Source organism: Antechinus flavipes, chromosome 5, assembly GCF_016432865.1.
Source record: "Antechinus flavipes isolate AdamAnt ecotype Samford, QLD, Australia chromosome 5, AdamAnt_v2, whole genome shotgun sequence".
Taxonomy (NCBI): Eukaryota; Metazoa; Chordata; class Mammalia; order Dasyuromorphia; family Dasyuridae; genus Antechinus; species Antechinus flavipes.
In genome coordinates, this window is record NC_067402.1 from 253426498 (window position 1) to 253443107 (window position 16610).

The window sequence follows — 16610 nt, forward strand, 5'->3', positions numbered from 1 at the left end:
CACATCAACACACAGTTTTCCAGAAGGGAAGAGCGAGGGAAACACACACACACACACACACACACACACACACACACACACACACACACCATCCCCCTCCCCTCTTAAAGTGCCTGTATAATGCAGTATAAGATGTCGAATACTCTCTACGTAGGAAGCAGGAGTAACGCTTGCCATCGCTGGTTAATAGCTTCCTATGTATCCGGTTCCTTGGGCTTTGTATTAATATGGATCTCCTACATAAGCAACTTACTGATGAAATAAAAGCCCTTTAAGAGCATTACTCACTTTCAAGTTTCTGCGATGCTTCTAAATCTTTCCAGGAGCTTGTGACCAAGGAGAAAAAAGGAGGGAGAGTAGCGGAGGGTGGTGGTGGGGGGTTTGGGGGAGACTGGAAGGAAGGAGGAGGGAGGTGGAGGGTGTGTGTGTTAAGGCAGGATGGGAGAGGAAGAGTTTATTTGTTTTAATCTTACAAATCTCCTTAGAAATGCCAGTCCAACGCGGCAGGGCAAAGTTGCTGCGTGTTTTTGCCAATCCCTCCTCCCCCTTTGCGTTTGTCTGTCTTAAATGGAGCTGTCTAACCGGGCCCTGGATCTTCCTTCCGTCTCTGGGCTGGGACTAGGTTTGGGGGAGGGGGAAGAGGGAGAACCTGGGGTGGAGTTAGGCGGTTGCCTATTTTCATATTCATTAGGAATGGGAGGTTGCCCGAAGAGCCCTGCTGAGTTTCAAGATATAAAAGCAACTTCAGGTTCCCCCTTTCAAGACAAGACAAATTAAAGACAGAGTGAAAACAGCTCCGGAGCTTTCTCTTTCCCTTCCTCCTCCTCTTCCTCCTTTCTCTCTTCATCCTCTCTCCCTCTTTACCCTCTCTTTCCCTCCCTCTTTCCCTCCCCCAGCTCACAGTCCAGCCTCTGTGTTTCTAGAGGAGGCTTAGCACCGGCCTTAGATGATTATGGATTTTCTGAGCGAGAAGTTTGCCCTGAAAAACCAGCCGAGTAAAAACAGTGACTTTTACATGGGAGCAGGAGGCACTTTGGAGCACGTTATGGAAACTTTAGACAATGAGACCTTTTACAGCAAAACCTCCGCCAGCAAATGTGTGCAGGCCTTCAATCCTCTCCAAAGGGCAGAGCATCATGTGAGACTGGACAGGACATCTCCCTGTCAGGAGAATAATGGTGAGTCTTTCCCAATCGTAGATTGACTCCCTCCCAGAGCTGTCCACTTCCCCGAACTGGAAGGAAGGAAGGAAGAAGGAAGGAAGGAAGGAAGGAAAGGAGGAAGGAAAGAAGGAAGGAAGGAAGGAAGGAAGGAAGGAAGGAAGGAAGGAAGGAAGGAAGGAAGGAAGGAAGGAAGGAAGGAAGAAGGAAGGAAGGAAGGAAGGAAGGAAGGAAGAAGGAAGGAAGGAAGGAAGGAAGGAAGGAAGGAAGGAAGGAAGGAAGGAAGGAAGGAAGACAATCTAGTTTTGAGTAAAGTGAGTGAAGTGAAATGAGGAAAGAAAAGAACGTATAGAGGAATTGTAAGAGTGTGTAGTCTTCCCCTCTGTCTCCTTCTCTGCCTCCCCTTTCCCCTCCCCCGCTCCCCTTTTAAGATCCAGCTTTAAGACTAAGGGAGATGTTTGCTAGGCGACGGAACACAGCCCGCACAGCCTCGCTGTGCCCTCTACTCTATTGCAGAAATATTGAAAGATAAAAAAAATCTATTTAAGTCTCTTAAGGTTCAGTTCGGTTCTCCCCTAGTTAGTTTAGTTCCCTCGCAGCCCTAATTGTCCTCCAATTCTGAGGTCCGACGTTAGCTTTCCTTGGGGATGCTCCGGGTACAGAGATAAAGCGCAAAGGATAGCCTAATTGAGTCAAAGCAGGGTATTTCCTTTCCACGTACCCTTCAGCTAATAGTAGACATCGATCAAAATCCATTAGGGAAGATCACTGTCATCACGTGTAACGGGTCAGATCGAGCTAGCTTGTGGTGAAATCCCCTTTTTATGGTCCAGGAAATGACATTATTTTCTTGTCAAATGTTGGCGGGTTGATGGCGGTACAGAAGTGTGCGCCAGACCCTTGCAGGCATTTATATGTATGCATTCCCAGATATAAATACAGATTCATACATAACTATATCGATCTTTCTTTAAAACAAATAAAAAGAACAGTTCAATATGAAAAGCGTCGGGTTGAGCAGCTCTCAATCTCTAGCTGTATACCGCTACATATTTCCCCAAACCGGTCTCCCAATATATAATTTTTTTTCAATTCAGCTTTCATCCCCCTTCTCTCCCAAGCACTCTATTTTAAAAGTTACAGGACCAAAAGGCTATGGGGCTGCTTCGGTGCTTTGGACTACGGCTTCCATTCCAAATACGCCACTCTGTATTCAAGTCCAAATGTTATCTAAACAGACCATCTATCTTTTCTATCTTGTAACTGAATGAGAACCTATTATTTCAGATGTGACAGTTAAGGCACGTTTACAATTCCAAGAGGACTTCTCCTTATCATTGTATATATACCACAGTTAACCTGTAAGCTGCGGGTTCTTTTAAAACAACAAACCAATTAAAAGGGAGGTATTTATAACAAGCTCTCCACACCACCACTCCAGCCCCTCACTTTAATGAGGGTTCCAAAGCTGTCAAGAAATTGGACCACAGAAGTCCCCTTTCGTGGTGTTTCATGCTCCCAGTCGAATTTTTCTTTTCTATTTTCAGTCAAGTTTGAGAAAGTACTTTTAAAAAATTCTTCGAAAGATTTTGAAACCGTGGGAAAAAAAAAATTAGCTTCTACTCAGCATATATTTTTTGAAAGGCATTAAAGACAATCAAATAAAATTTTTTTTAAAGAATTATAAGCTGATTCATTGTCTTTCTTAGGACGAATAGCACAACACTTATTTCATCTATTTCTTAAATGTAAACATACAATTAGGGAATTGTCAGATTTTTTTTTAATGGGCTCTCTTAGATTATCACTGAAAAGAATTATTGTCAATAATTTCAACTGATATAAATATTTCGGTATTTACATATTTCAAAAATATATAGCGGAAAAAAATACCGTTAAATGAAAAAAAATTGGAGACTTTTTTTTTCCACACAGACTAATTGAGGAGTAATCTGATGAATTAGTTTCTCAGTTATTTGGAATTAAAGCTTCCCTCTCACTCTCCTGAGATATCTCCCCGTTCTTGGTAGTTAAATGTCGAAATTTTCCACTTTATTTTACACGTATAGACATTGATTCATAATAGTTATTAACCACTGTTCGTTCCTTAGATTGTAGTCATTTATTATTGCATTTTATTTGTATTTGCAATATTTCATTACTTGCTTTGAAAAGATGTTACAGTAACTAAGTTAATTATGTTGAAGTTTAAGATGAATATGTTTTTAATGCTTTTTGAAATGCTTAAAAATAGACCGAAATAACTTTAAAAAGGAGAAAGGGAAAATAGAAACTCCAATGTATAGGTAGGAAAGGTCACTTTAGGTCTTATTGTTTCTTTAATTATACATATCATTTTTATGTCTAAAATTCTGTGATAAAGTTTTGGTTTAAATAATGCTACAGGCTTGCAATCAAATTGATAGGGAATTATTAGGAATGGCAAAGAACCTTGAAACAACCCATAACAGCATAACAGATGCCATCCTTTGTAATATTTTACTAGATGTGTTTACTAGATACTTCCGTATCTCTCCCCTTCCCATCTATGGGGGATGGAAAATAAAGAACTTTCAAATTTTAGAGGATATTGTATGAAGTATCCCAAGAAGAGACTTGTTTAGGAAAAGCTACAAATTCTCTGTGTTATTTTTAATGCTAACGGGTTCTCCTTAAATCTTATCAGTAGTCAGTCTCTTTGAAAGGGGGAAGGGGGGAAGACTTCTTGAAATAGTGAGAAAATACAGGTTTTTAAAAAATTTTAAAAATTTAAAAATTTTAAAAATTAGATCCTATAAATATACTTTTAAAATATTTGTCATGAATTAATGACAGAAATTAATGAAGAAATTAATGAAAAACATTGAGGAAATAGTTCCAAATTGCCAATTATAGATCTTGGGTGGGTGGGTGGGAAATCTAAATTAGGGATTTGATTAATAGCAACTTCTAAACAGGTTTATAAATTCTCTGTCAAGTTGTGGCTTTATTTATTTATTTTTCTTCCTGAAGCATTTCAATGCTATGTATTCAAAAGGGAAAAATAACTTTTGAAAGTTTTAGCTCTTAAAAATTTAACTGAATTCTACTCTTTTTCTAAGTTTTGTCTTTCTTTTCTTCTGTCCTCATCTCTTCCTCTCCCTGCTCCCCCCCCCCCATTGAACATTATTTAGACTGTGTATTCTCTTAATGTTAAGGCTCTGCTCTCAGTTTGTAAGCAGAAACTTTTTCAGATGGGGGGAGGGGGGCGCGCTGTGTGTGTGTGTATGTGTGTGTAAGGAATTCCCTCAATATTACCAAATATACAAAGATCTTAGTTGGAAGAACACTTATTTGGAAGCAGAGGCCAGGGCTTATTTACTTTACTTTTCAACTTATTAGAAAGCTAGGCATCATATGTGTTATGTGCATTATAAAATCAAGATTCATGTCAATCCCTACATTTAAAATTTAATATAATATTAAAGAACCAGAAAGAGAAAATGAGATAATACTGACCTGCATTTGATCTACATATCCCCTCCCATACTCTAACACCAACATCTTCCTCATAATCTAACTGAAAATTATTTTTTCAAATGTTTGTCCATTGAGTCTTAAGATTGTTATTTTTCCCCCTGGGTCCAGTGAACTATGGGATTACTAAAGTCGAAGGACAGCCTCTTCATACTGAGCTCAATAGAGCCATGGACAACTGTAACAGCCTCAGGATGTCTCCAGTCAAAGGGATGCAGGAAAAGGGAGAATTGGATGAACTTGGCGATAAATGTGACAGCAATGTGTCCAGCAGCAAGAAGAGGAGACACAGAACCACCTTTACAAGTTTACAGCTGGAAGAGCTGGAAAAAGTCTTCCAGAAAACACATTATCCTGATGTGTATGTCAGAGAACAACTTGCTCTGAGGACAGAGCTGACTGAGGCCAGAGTCCAGGTATGAACTTGACTAAATGAGAAAGAATTAATATTATCGTAGTTGAATAACTGCATTTTAAAATCTTCTGTAATTAAGGTTAAACGAAGAGTTAGCATATCCTAGAAAAACTAGTTTTCTCTTCAAAAGGGATGGCATTAAGCCATATTTTCTTTAGAAAAATGAATATTGCAATTAATCTAAACAATATTATACTAACAATTTAACAATATTAAAAGATAGTCTGTTCATTTGTTAATGATAAGTAGCAAAATATAATGAAACAAAAAAAGAGGCAAAAGCATTCCTATATGCTAATATAAAAATTGTAGCTTTCTAAAATATGGCATACATTGTATACATATCTATCTGTAAATAGATAGATAATACATATATGTTTCTTAGTGACCAATATTTAAGTATTGTTGGACATATATTTGTCATATATATGTATATATGTGTGTGTGTGTGTATGTATGTACAAGATAAAAAATTACTCATGCTTTTCATCTCATAATAAAGAAAAATGTAATAATAGTCTAAATTTTATATGAATATCAATATTAGTAAAATAGGGTGTTAAAGATAAAATGGTACAAATTTTTAATCTCACTTGTTGCTAATTATACTTTTCAAATATAAATTATTACCCCATAAAATTAAATCATTTCTTCATTTCTATCCATAAGCAGTGAGCATTGTTTCATTTTATACTGATTTTTATTAGACATAGTAAAATTTATCTTTTAAAAGTTTTTATTTTTTTACCAATATATAAAATAGAATATTCTATTTTAAAAGAATGTTGCCTAAATATAGTTTTAAAAATGGTAATCAAAACTGGCATAATGTTTACTTCATTTGTTTACATTATTTGCATTAGATTTAATTTTAATTCTTCTTATGTGGAGCTTTTTTCCCTTTTCAATGATGCCTGAAATATAACTAAAGGTTTCTAAAGCAAATAATATCAACAAACACTCCAGGGAACTGTATATTTTCTTTGCAGTGTGTGTATATGTATATGTATATATATATATATATATAAAACCTGCTTTTCATAGGAAAGTACTGAATTTGGCAATTTTGATTAATAATTAAGAAAGGAATATGCAGGAAAAGCAGTGGGGATTTCTATCCTGAGTATAACAGAATTCCATCACAAGAATAAGTAATTATAAGGCCCTTACATCATTAGGGGCAACATCTGGCAATACACGGATAACAAGCAGCAGATTTTTGTTTTCATTTGTGGAGACAAATGGTTATTTTATCTTTTGCTAATTTCTGGAAAAGCAATGCAAAAGAAAATTTGTGAGTTGTTAAAAAAAACCCTAAAGTTAACAAAAAATATAAATATAGATATTTTTACCCTTTCTCTTTTGGTTAGTATGTATTCAATTATACTATGTGAACACATACCGTATGTCCACAAACAAACACACTGGCTGTACATACTACCTGCTTTCCCCTTAAATATTGATTCAAGGTCCAATTTAATTTTTTTTTGTCCTGAGTCCATGCAGAGAGCCAGCTTGAACCTAATTTATCTAAGTTCTCTTTCCTGCTTCTCGTCAATGTAGTAATTGGCACCCATTTTAAAGAGATTGTTGAGGTATTTTTTCAATGAAAGAAGCTCATTAATAAATTCTCATAGTGTGTTCTTGGTGCCTCCTGTGGAGACAGAAGGGGATTTCTTTCTTTTTTTTCTTCTTTCTTTTTTTCTGAGCCCCAGGCATGATGGATAATACAAATTTACCAAGCAGCTCCTTCGAAAAATATGCTCAACAGGTATGTCCCTGTATCTCGTTTTGAATACTGGATCAGTTTTTCTAAGTACCATATTAAGTCTGCAATAAGCATTTAAATATCAAACTGGCATTTAAAGTATCTCTAAGCAATTAGATCATCATGAACTAAAAAAGTAAAGACTATGAAAGAGAGGGAGGCATGAGAACACACACACAGAGTGAAAAAAGATCTTAACAAAAGATTATTTAGCTGTACATTTTTCATATTTCATTTCCATCTAAGTCCATAATATGTAGGCTACAATTTAAAAGCAGTTATGTTTCAAAGAACATCAACAATTAAAAAAGTTAGAAATCTGTTTATCAAATATCAATTTGGATAATCCCTCCTTAGACATCTTCAGTTAGATCACATATCTTCTATCAGTGCACTAATTATATATTCATAGAAAAATGTCTTTAGGACTTCAACTTCAAAATATGTCATGCTGTACATATAAGTGTAACTTTCCTTTGGCAATTCATTAGAAGTTTTAAGTCAAAAAAAGTTTTGCTTGTTTTTTAAAAGTTTGTATTTGGATTTGTAAAAGAAATGATTTGACCAAATGGATGAAATTCTTGACAGAGGGGCTTGACAGCGGTAATATTGCCTCAATTTTTTTTTTTTTGTTTTATAATGAAAATGTTTAAAAGTATATAAATTTTAATAAGAAAAAATAAACCTTATAAATGCATTCCATCTATCCAGCAAATCTACATATCTCACATATAAATAAATAGATAACACTTACAGATAGTTGTGCTTTAAATGATGCCCCCATCATTTACTTTTAATAAAAAATAAAGTCAATACTTTTCCAGTTCTATAAAGAGCCAGAATATCTTTATATTTCTCTCTCAATATTCAACACTTTCTGAAAAGAATTAAATCAAGGTCCACATGCATGGGGTCTTCTTTTGAGGACTTGACTTCATCCAGTATTTTTTTAGTTAACCAGGTTATATCTATGTCAGGCAGGCAGGTCAGGTTAAATTTAATTCTAAAATAAAAATATCTCAATGAGTTTTAGCCTTAAAGAATTTTGGACCTGGGATTTCAGTAAAGTTATATAATTTGCAAAATTTCTGATCTGCAAGAGTCCATGGGAGAAATTCAATTTAACAACCCTATTTATCATTGATAAAACTAAGTAAAGCTTTGCTTAATGTCATGAATTTTTGGCAAAGCTGGGTAATCTGGTCTGGTGCTCTTTCTGTTCCATCTTCTTCTCCAAATGGATAGAAAATCTGAAATATTGGAATTTTTCAAAATATTGATACTCTATGTTTTTCTTAATTCTTCCATCATTTGAGGAAAATTAATCTTGAGTGAGACATTTAGAATACTTATTATTATAAGATCTTACATAAGATGGAATAGAAATATTAGGACTGTTTTTTTTTTAAATGGAGACAGACTTTGAAAGAAGCCTTGTTTGTCTATGTTTCTGTACTAATGTGGTATTTGGGATATTTTGTCATACATTTTGCATGACTTTTTCAGTTATTTCTTTTAGGCAAGGTGAGACAACAAGCTCTTATTAAATTCTTAGTATGTTCCAGGCTCTTTGACAACATGCTGCTTCTCTCATGTAGGTTTGGTTTCAAAATCGGAGAGCTAAGTGGAGAAAAAGAGAACGTTATGGCCAAATACAACAAGCTAAAAGCCATTTTGCTGCCACCTATGATATATCTGTCTTACCACGGACTGACAGTTACCCACAGGTATGGTCAATAATATGGAATAGTGAGGATGGATATCATACTTGGTGATTTGTTATATAGCAAAAATAAAAATGAAATGCTTATATTATTACACTTAAAATCTTTTTTCAAAAATCAGTCTTTTGTTTTAGATCTTTGCCTGATTGATTTCATTACTTTCTTTCTTTAATGATGAACATATATAGGGTGTCCCCTTTGGAGATTGTTGTACATGGCTGTACATGTTCATTCTTCAGATCCTTTGTTAACTATTGAAATAAATAAAACACTGTATGGCATGATACCTTTGGGGCTTTGTTTGATGAACCATAGCCCAGTGTGGAAAATAGTTCCATGAAACCATCACTCGTAGCCAAGCATCTGTTTTCTTTTGCTGTTTTTGTTTTTAACCCTGGACCAATTATGTTATTCATTTTCTCAGAGACTCTTATTGTCTTCAGTTCTTTTGAACAATGTCCAAAATTATTACAGTAGCTAGACCTGCAATTGTAATAACTAGTTTGGATTTGCGTTTTGACTATTTTATTTTCAGGGCTAAAAACTTATCTTTTTATCACACGACTTTGAAAGACTTATAATAACCCTTGCTGATTCTTACTTATATTACCACATGTGTATGTACACACACACACACACACACACACACACACATATATGTATACAATTCCTGCATCTATAAGACATTAATTAGAAGAATATATATTTGGAAGCATGTGGATATAGTATATGTGTATATATTTTTATTTTTTAAAAGTTATTCTTGTGCATTTATGATATTTGTCATTATAGTTTTATGCAATTCTCTGCATACACATGACCATATGTCATACCCTAGGACGTTTAATTTCAAGACAAGTGATTCTATAAAATGTAGCACATGGATTGAAAAATACATATCAATCAAAGGTAGACTAGATGAGTTGTGGAGTAGTAAGAAGAAGAACTTACATAGTTGAAAACCCTTGAGAGGATTCTGAACATAGAGGTGGATCTTTGTATTGGGTACAGTCTTGGCTATGGGTTCTGACTTCACATGGTCTTTTTGTCTTTTTGTGTTTTCCTTGAGTGACTTTTCAGAATGGAGGGTCCTTTTTGTTCATTGTGGACATTAAAAGTCTATGCTGGGAAGTTTGATATCCCAAATGTTTTCTTCCCTTGGCAATTTAGATAGGTTGCTTAAAGAAGCAGTGCTGAAATCAGGTTCTTGCTATAAGAAAAGTCTAGGTTTTTGTTTTTTATATAAATTTATTTTCTTTTTCTTTACAAAATTAACAGACACATTTTTCTTTCTCTTCTATTTATCCCTCCAAAATAAAATACAAGATTAAAGAAAAGCAAAACAAAAAGAAACCTTGAAAAGAGTATGCATAGTCCACAGTTAAACAAAACAAATTGTCATGTTAGTCATGTCCAAAAATATATCTCATTCTGCATCTTCATTCCATCACTTCAGTTTTGATTTTGTAATCATTTAAAATGTATAAGTTTTTATATCTTTTCTTTTATTCTTTGAGAAATGGTCACTCTTTTATTGAATCTTAGCATCATATAGATGACGAAATTCAAATATTTATAGTGCATATCACAGAACAAGATGTTGTAAGGCCCCTAGAAAGAAAATTGACAAAGAAAGCATATCTCTGCCTTCAATAAGCTTACAAAGTATTTGAGGAAATACTATAAACATTAAGGACTTTAAAAAATACAAGGCAGTTATTCAATAAAAGTAAAATAAATATTTGTTAAACATTTTAAGTTTAAAGATTTATCAAAATATCAATAAAGAAATGTTTCATGTCTTTTCCAACTGCCATAATTTAAATAAGTAGGGGTCATAGGATAATTATTACATCTCTCTCAAAATTTCTCATCCAAGGTTTACATCCTAGTGGTATTTTGACATGCAAAAAATTAAATGTAGACTGTTTCTTTAAAGGAGGACCACAGAATAATGGTGGATAGATTTTTTGTCTTGCCTCATTTTTTTATTGTCTGCAAATATTTTTCTTCCATTATTATTTTTACTTTCTCTTATGCTTCTTTTTCTTCTTTTTCACTATCCAGTTCCTTTCATCTCTGTTCTTTTACCTTAATCTTCTTTTTGTATGTTATTCTTTTTTTAATGTTCTCTGTCTCTTTCTTTACCTCTCCTTAATCCATTATCTTCTTTAAATCTCCATTTTCATATCCATAAAACATCACTTTGTTGCCTTATTACTGAAGACTTATAAGAGACTTACTGAAAGCTCACTAAGTTACCTAGAGATGGTACCTAAAGTAGAAAGGGAGAGTGGGCAATTGCATGGTGTTTGAAGTATGCTGTGTTTTTCTTTGATTTTGTTATGATATCCTCCCAAAAAGAAGGGTTGGTTTAGAAATTCCTCAGAAAAGTAATGAGCTAGTTAAGATCATTCTTGTTTTCTTCCTTCTTGCTACAGATAGAACAAAATTCTCAGGTTGGCCAGACTCCTCTTAGGGTAGCTAACCTTAGAATGGGTACATTGAGAAAAAAAAATTAATTGACAAAATGGATTTAGTAGATTTTTTTATTGACACCAGAAGAAAGTACTACTTAAAAAGTGAAGACATTAATACGCAAATAACCTTTAATGTCACTGAACTAGTTTTCCTTCTTAAAGAAATCTGGTTTAGTGGATGAAACATGAAATAAAATATCAAGAGTATATGAGTTTATAAAATACATTAATCAAGGCTTCATGCATAGGTTAAAAACAAATCTCCAAATTTTTAATTTACTTAATTTATTTATTTTACTGCTTCAAAAGAGGGAGGGAGATATAGTTGAAGTTTTTTTTTTTTTTTTTTTCTGATTTGGTTTAAAAAATCATTCCCAGGCTGAGCTCATGTCTGCCAAGCTTCAAGCCTGGAGGAAACTTTTATCATGGGGCCTAGAAATAGAAATTTCTACTGGAAACTATAATATTATCCAAAAATTCAGTGCAAGAGAAAATCTAATCTGATTACTGTGACTAATTATAAAAATAGTTAAGTATTAGAAAAAGTTGGAGGCAGAATAACAAAATAAAAGAATAAAAAATATGGCAAGGGTATTCATTCTTAGCAACATATAGAGAATTTTAAGGTAATTAAGGCAATGAATATACTTTTCAAACAAATTCACTTTATTTACCCTCAACATGATTGGTAGCAGTCCTCAAATAAACTGTGATATAAAGGAGAGAAATAGGGAGATAGGAAGGTCTAATCTGGACTTCTAGCTCAATGAACAATGGATTTGGACAAGTGATCATACTTCATTGGGGCTTCTGTTTTCTCATTATAAATGACATTCTTAAACCAGACAATCGCCAAGGTCATTCTAATAATCATGATTCTTCATGAGTAAGCATGTTAATGGACTTCATTCTTGTCAAATTTCTGTATTTCTGAAAGCTATGGAAAGACGCTTTCAGTGGAAAGAGGGCAATACTTGTGAACTCATAAGATACACATTACCTATGTAACTTGGCTCAAACCATTTAACTTTTCTGGGTGTCAATTTCCTTAACTTTAACCTGAAGGGAGCAGGCCCAAATGACCTCTAAAATCCCTTCACGTTCTAGCTATGTCATCCTGTGAAGCTTTGTTTTTTCTTATTATGATGATTAAACTTTGAATCATCTGATATTATAGTCAGTAAATCAATCCACAAATATTTATTGAGTAATTACTATGGGTCAGTATATGATATAATGGAGGAAATATATACATGTATATGTATGTGCAAGCAGATATATGTATAGGTATATACTTATAGATGGATATAAATACACAACTGTGTAAACTGTATATGTTTGTATATATGTACAAATGTGTATTATGCATGTATACCTATACATATAGTGTACATGTATATCTGGATGGATATATATATATATATATATCAGGAAGGGCTTCATATAGACTAGGGATTCTTAAATTTTTTCCACTTGTAATTCCTATTCAGCTGAGAAATTTTTACACTACCCCAGGTATATAGGTATGAAATCAAACATTTACTGATAATAAATCATAAAGAAATTTATTTTAGGCTACACATACAATTTTTACCATTTATCAAAAATGAAAGTAAACTTGCATACAGATGAAATGGATTTGTTTCTTTGTTTTTACAAAAAATATTAAATCTCAGTGGAATATTTAATACTTTTTACTGTTAGCAAATTTTTCATGACCCTCACATTCAGTTATACAATCCCATATGAAGTTGTGACCTACATTTGATCTTAGAGCATTAATATATAAGATGGTAGAGAGACTTTTTTTCCCAGTAGTATTTGATTTTTTTCCAAATACATGGAAAGATAGTTTTCAACATTCACCTTTGCAAAATTTGTGTTCCAAACTTTTCTTTCCCTCCTTCCCTCTCCCCTCCCCAAGACATTAAACAATCTGATATAAATTAAACATGTACAATTCTTCTAAACATTTCCATATTTGTCATGTTGTACCAAAAAAAAATCAGATCAAAAGGGGGAAAAAAATCATAGAACAACTTTTTAAGGTAAGAAAAGGGTCTTATAACTATCCTTTTCTTTAGTGAAGTAATATATTGTATCAGTAAACAAATAAGAATGATTTGCTGAATGTTCTGTCTGAAGCTGATGACATTACAGTTAAATGTCCCTTTGTGACAACATTTTTACATTACCTAATGAAATGCTAAGAAATAAGACAGCTTTTTTTTTCTTCAAAATTTTGCCTACATTACTTCATATAAATATTAGATTTACTTGCATTTGTGATCTGTGCCTATAGATATTCACTTCTGAGCATGACCATTTCATTGTTTACTCATATGGTATTGGTAAAATGAAAAGTTTTAGTGATCAATTATAAAGGTTTTAGTCCTCATCCTGAGTAATTAACTGAGTGACCTTTAAAATATACCGTGGCCTAAGTTTAGTTATTGAAAAACAGAGAGGTCAATGATTTCCAAAGCATCTTTAGCCTAAATCAACTAGAATTTATTAAATGTATAGCACATGTGTAAAGGGTGCTAGATTCTCTTATATAGTAAAAAAAACAAGCTTCTCTTCTCAAAGAACTTATACTCTATCAGGAAACAAAATGTATTCATATAAGTACACAATATAGATCAAGCAAATGCACTTTTTTCTTTTCAGGGGAGGTAAGATTATTAACAACTTGGTGAAAGACTTTTTATAGGTGTAAGAATTCCAAGAGAAACAATTGAAGAAAGGATACATTTCAGACATTATAGACAGATTATGAAATATTGTGCTTATAGAAAGGCTTACAAAATGTGGATGTTATTTATGATCATTTAGAGTTTATGAAGTTTACATATTTCATCCCCCCAACAACCCTCTGCGGTATGTAGTGCAAATATTAATGTCTCTGTTTTACAGACAGAAAAACTGAAGCTTAAAAAGTTTTAGTGGCTTACTATTAAATAAATAAGGGAAGGAAATAGGCATTTGTTAAGCAATTCTTTGTTCTGGTCACTTTGCCAATTGCTTTTCAAATGTCTCATTTGGTGTCCCCATGGTAATCCTGGGACATAAGTACTATATATAAATATAACATCTCATTTGGTCCCCATATTAATATTGGGAGGTAGGTACTATGTATAAATATCAGATTATGAACTTAAATCCTGGTGCCTTCATTACTCCAAGTTAGATACTCTTTCAACTATATCATACTATTCTTCATTTAAAACAACTGACTTTGAAAAGGAAATAGTCATTTTGTTCCTAAACTTATTATATCATAGTTTAAATCATAGAATCATAGTTTAAAATTAAACGTGAACAATTTACATCAGATATTTATGTTTTTCTAAAGTAGAAAAACCAGAGTCACTCCTTGTCATTATACTAGTAAATAGAATACTTTTATTCTAGCGTAAGCATTTTATGAAAAAATCCTACATGGAACACAGGCATGGAAGATTTGTTTGCATAAACTGCCAAAATGGTCTTATAAGGCCATTCTTCCCCCTCCCCACCCCCCACATACACACCCATTGCCAACTTAGAATCAGGGAAATGGTTTCAATTTTCACATGTGTAGCAGTTAAGACTAATCAAAAATGCAGTTAAATGTGCTATCTAGGGAGCATGTTTGCTCATTACAAGTAAAGGAAAAATCCAATTTAATTTAATTTTTTTTTCTTGAATTAGGACTACAAAATATGCTTCCTATGGGAAAGTTTCAGTATATTCTGAATTTGTCGCTGGTTTATTCTCATGAGAAAAAGTTTTTTTTTTTCAAAAATTTCAGAAAGGGCTTGGAGTAGAAATTATTTAAGAAAGTTTTAGTTTACCAAAACTTTATATATGACTTTTATGGGCATCCAATGAAAGATCATAAAAATAAATCTTTTGTTCATTGAATGAAAGCCCAAAGCAAAATGATCAATTGCCTTGGTTTCTGTCAAGTTGTGCTAAGGGCTTTAAGAATACTTGCTAACAGGAGATCAAAGTAGAGGTGCCAATCTTTGGTTTTTAAAAATTTCCAGGGTCATCAAGAATTGATTTAAAACACAAATTGGAGTGCTTTCCTTAGTTTTCTGATCAACAAATGCTAATTAGAAGATAGTAATGGAAAGGTGTTCTTATTTGTGCGTGTGTATATACATACATACATACATACATATATATATATATATATATATATATATATATATATATATATATATATATATATATATATATATATATATTCGGAGTGGGAGGAATAATAGAGTTCTTCCATCACATATTTTTGTGCTGTTTTAAAATTTCATCTTGAATGAAACTGAATTGAATCTATTTGAACATAAGCTTCTTAATGGCAAAAAGATTTTTGATTTTTTTCTTCTTTGTAAACTATCCCAAGTATAGTATATAGCACATAGTAAGGGCTTAATAAATGTTTATGGACTGATAATAGAATTACTATGCTCCTCCCCTTTTATGATTAGAAGATCAAAGAGTAAGTTTAAAAGTTTTACTTATTGAAAATTTTAAATTTAGTCAATTTGACTATTTGGAAAAAGTATAACTTTTCTTTCCAATAGATTTTATCTATTATGATCAAATCAAAATCCTTTTGATGCTGATAATAAATCAATAGTTGCTTTCAGGAAAATTTAAGTGATTATCAACTGTTCCAGTGGAATGAACCATGGGTATGTCTAATGAGTAGTGTTATACCTCAGGCATTCTTCTCAGACTTAAAAGTTTCAGAACTTCCATGACAAAAAATTATTTCTTCACACAATTGTTAACAATGCTTTATGGATCCTATGCTCCATGTTGAACAAGTGTCATCTGTAAATATGGTGGGAAGACTGAGAAGCACTTATAAAGTTGTTGAGAGGCAGGATGAGATTAGCTATATATAAGTGTTTTAAAAATATAAATAAGGGAATAGATGAGGTGAAGTGAAATTTTTGCAATATTTCTTAAATAAGTATTGAGCCTCGAATGTCAAAAAATTTCTACTTTGCTGATGATTATTACAAAATTTTAAAAGATTAGTGATATCACTACAAAACAGGAAATTGTGTGGCAAAGAATTTGTCGTATTGCTTGGATGATAACAATGACAAGATGAACTAGAAAATGCAACAAATTAATTATATATGGTTTTATTGTATCTGAAACAAATAAATGAATAGATAAATGGAAGATAATGGATTTAAATATTAAGCAGCATAAGAAACTAGAAAAGATTATTCATTTTAGGTGATGCCTTATTAAAACTTTTTTTGGAGTTGTCCATTTCTTAGTATTCTCTATAAATTAGAGGGAGATTAAACAAGTAAATCATTAATGTAATAGAAACTGTCCAAAAGAAATGGTGATGGCAGAATGGTAGAACTACCTAATCAAACCAATTGGAAAAAGAATGTGTGTGTGTGTGTGTGTGTGTGTGTGTGTGTGTGTTTATACCCTGTGATAAAGAATACTTTTCTTTTTGAAAGATAACTTTTTGAAGATATACAGATTACAGGACTGAATATACAATTAATTCTATGAAAATTATATTGG

The 16610-nt window shown here is 32.8% G+C and overlaps 1 protein-coding gene across 1 annotated transcript in view; it reads left to right on the plus strand.

The window, feature by feature from the left end:
- Window positions 1-697: 697 nt before the first annotated feature.
- ALX1 (ALX homeobox 1) overlaps window positions 698-16610 on the plus strand; it is a 30133-nt gene continuing 14220 nt past the window's right edge. The window contains exons 1-3 of the mRNA XM_051961076.1: window positions 698-1178; window positions 4788-5092; window positions 8458-8586. Coding sequence (XP_051817036.1) covers window positions 947-1178; window positions 4788-5092; window positions 8458-8586 — 666 coding nt within the window. The 5' untranslated portion in view covers window positions 698-946. The remainder of the gene's footprint in view (window positions 1179-4787; window positions 5093-8457; window positions 8587-16610) is intronic.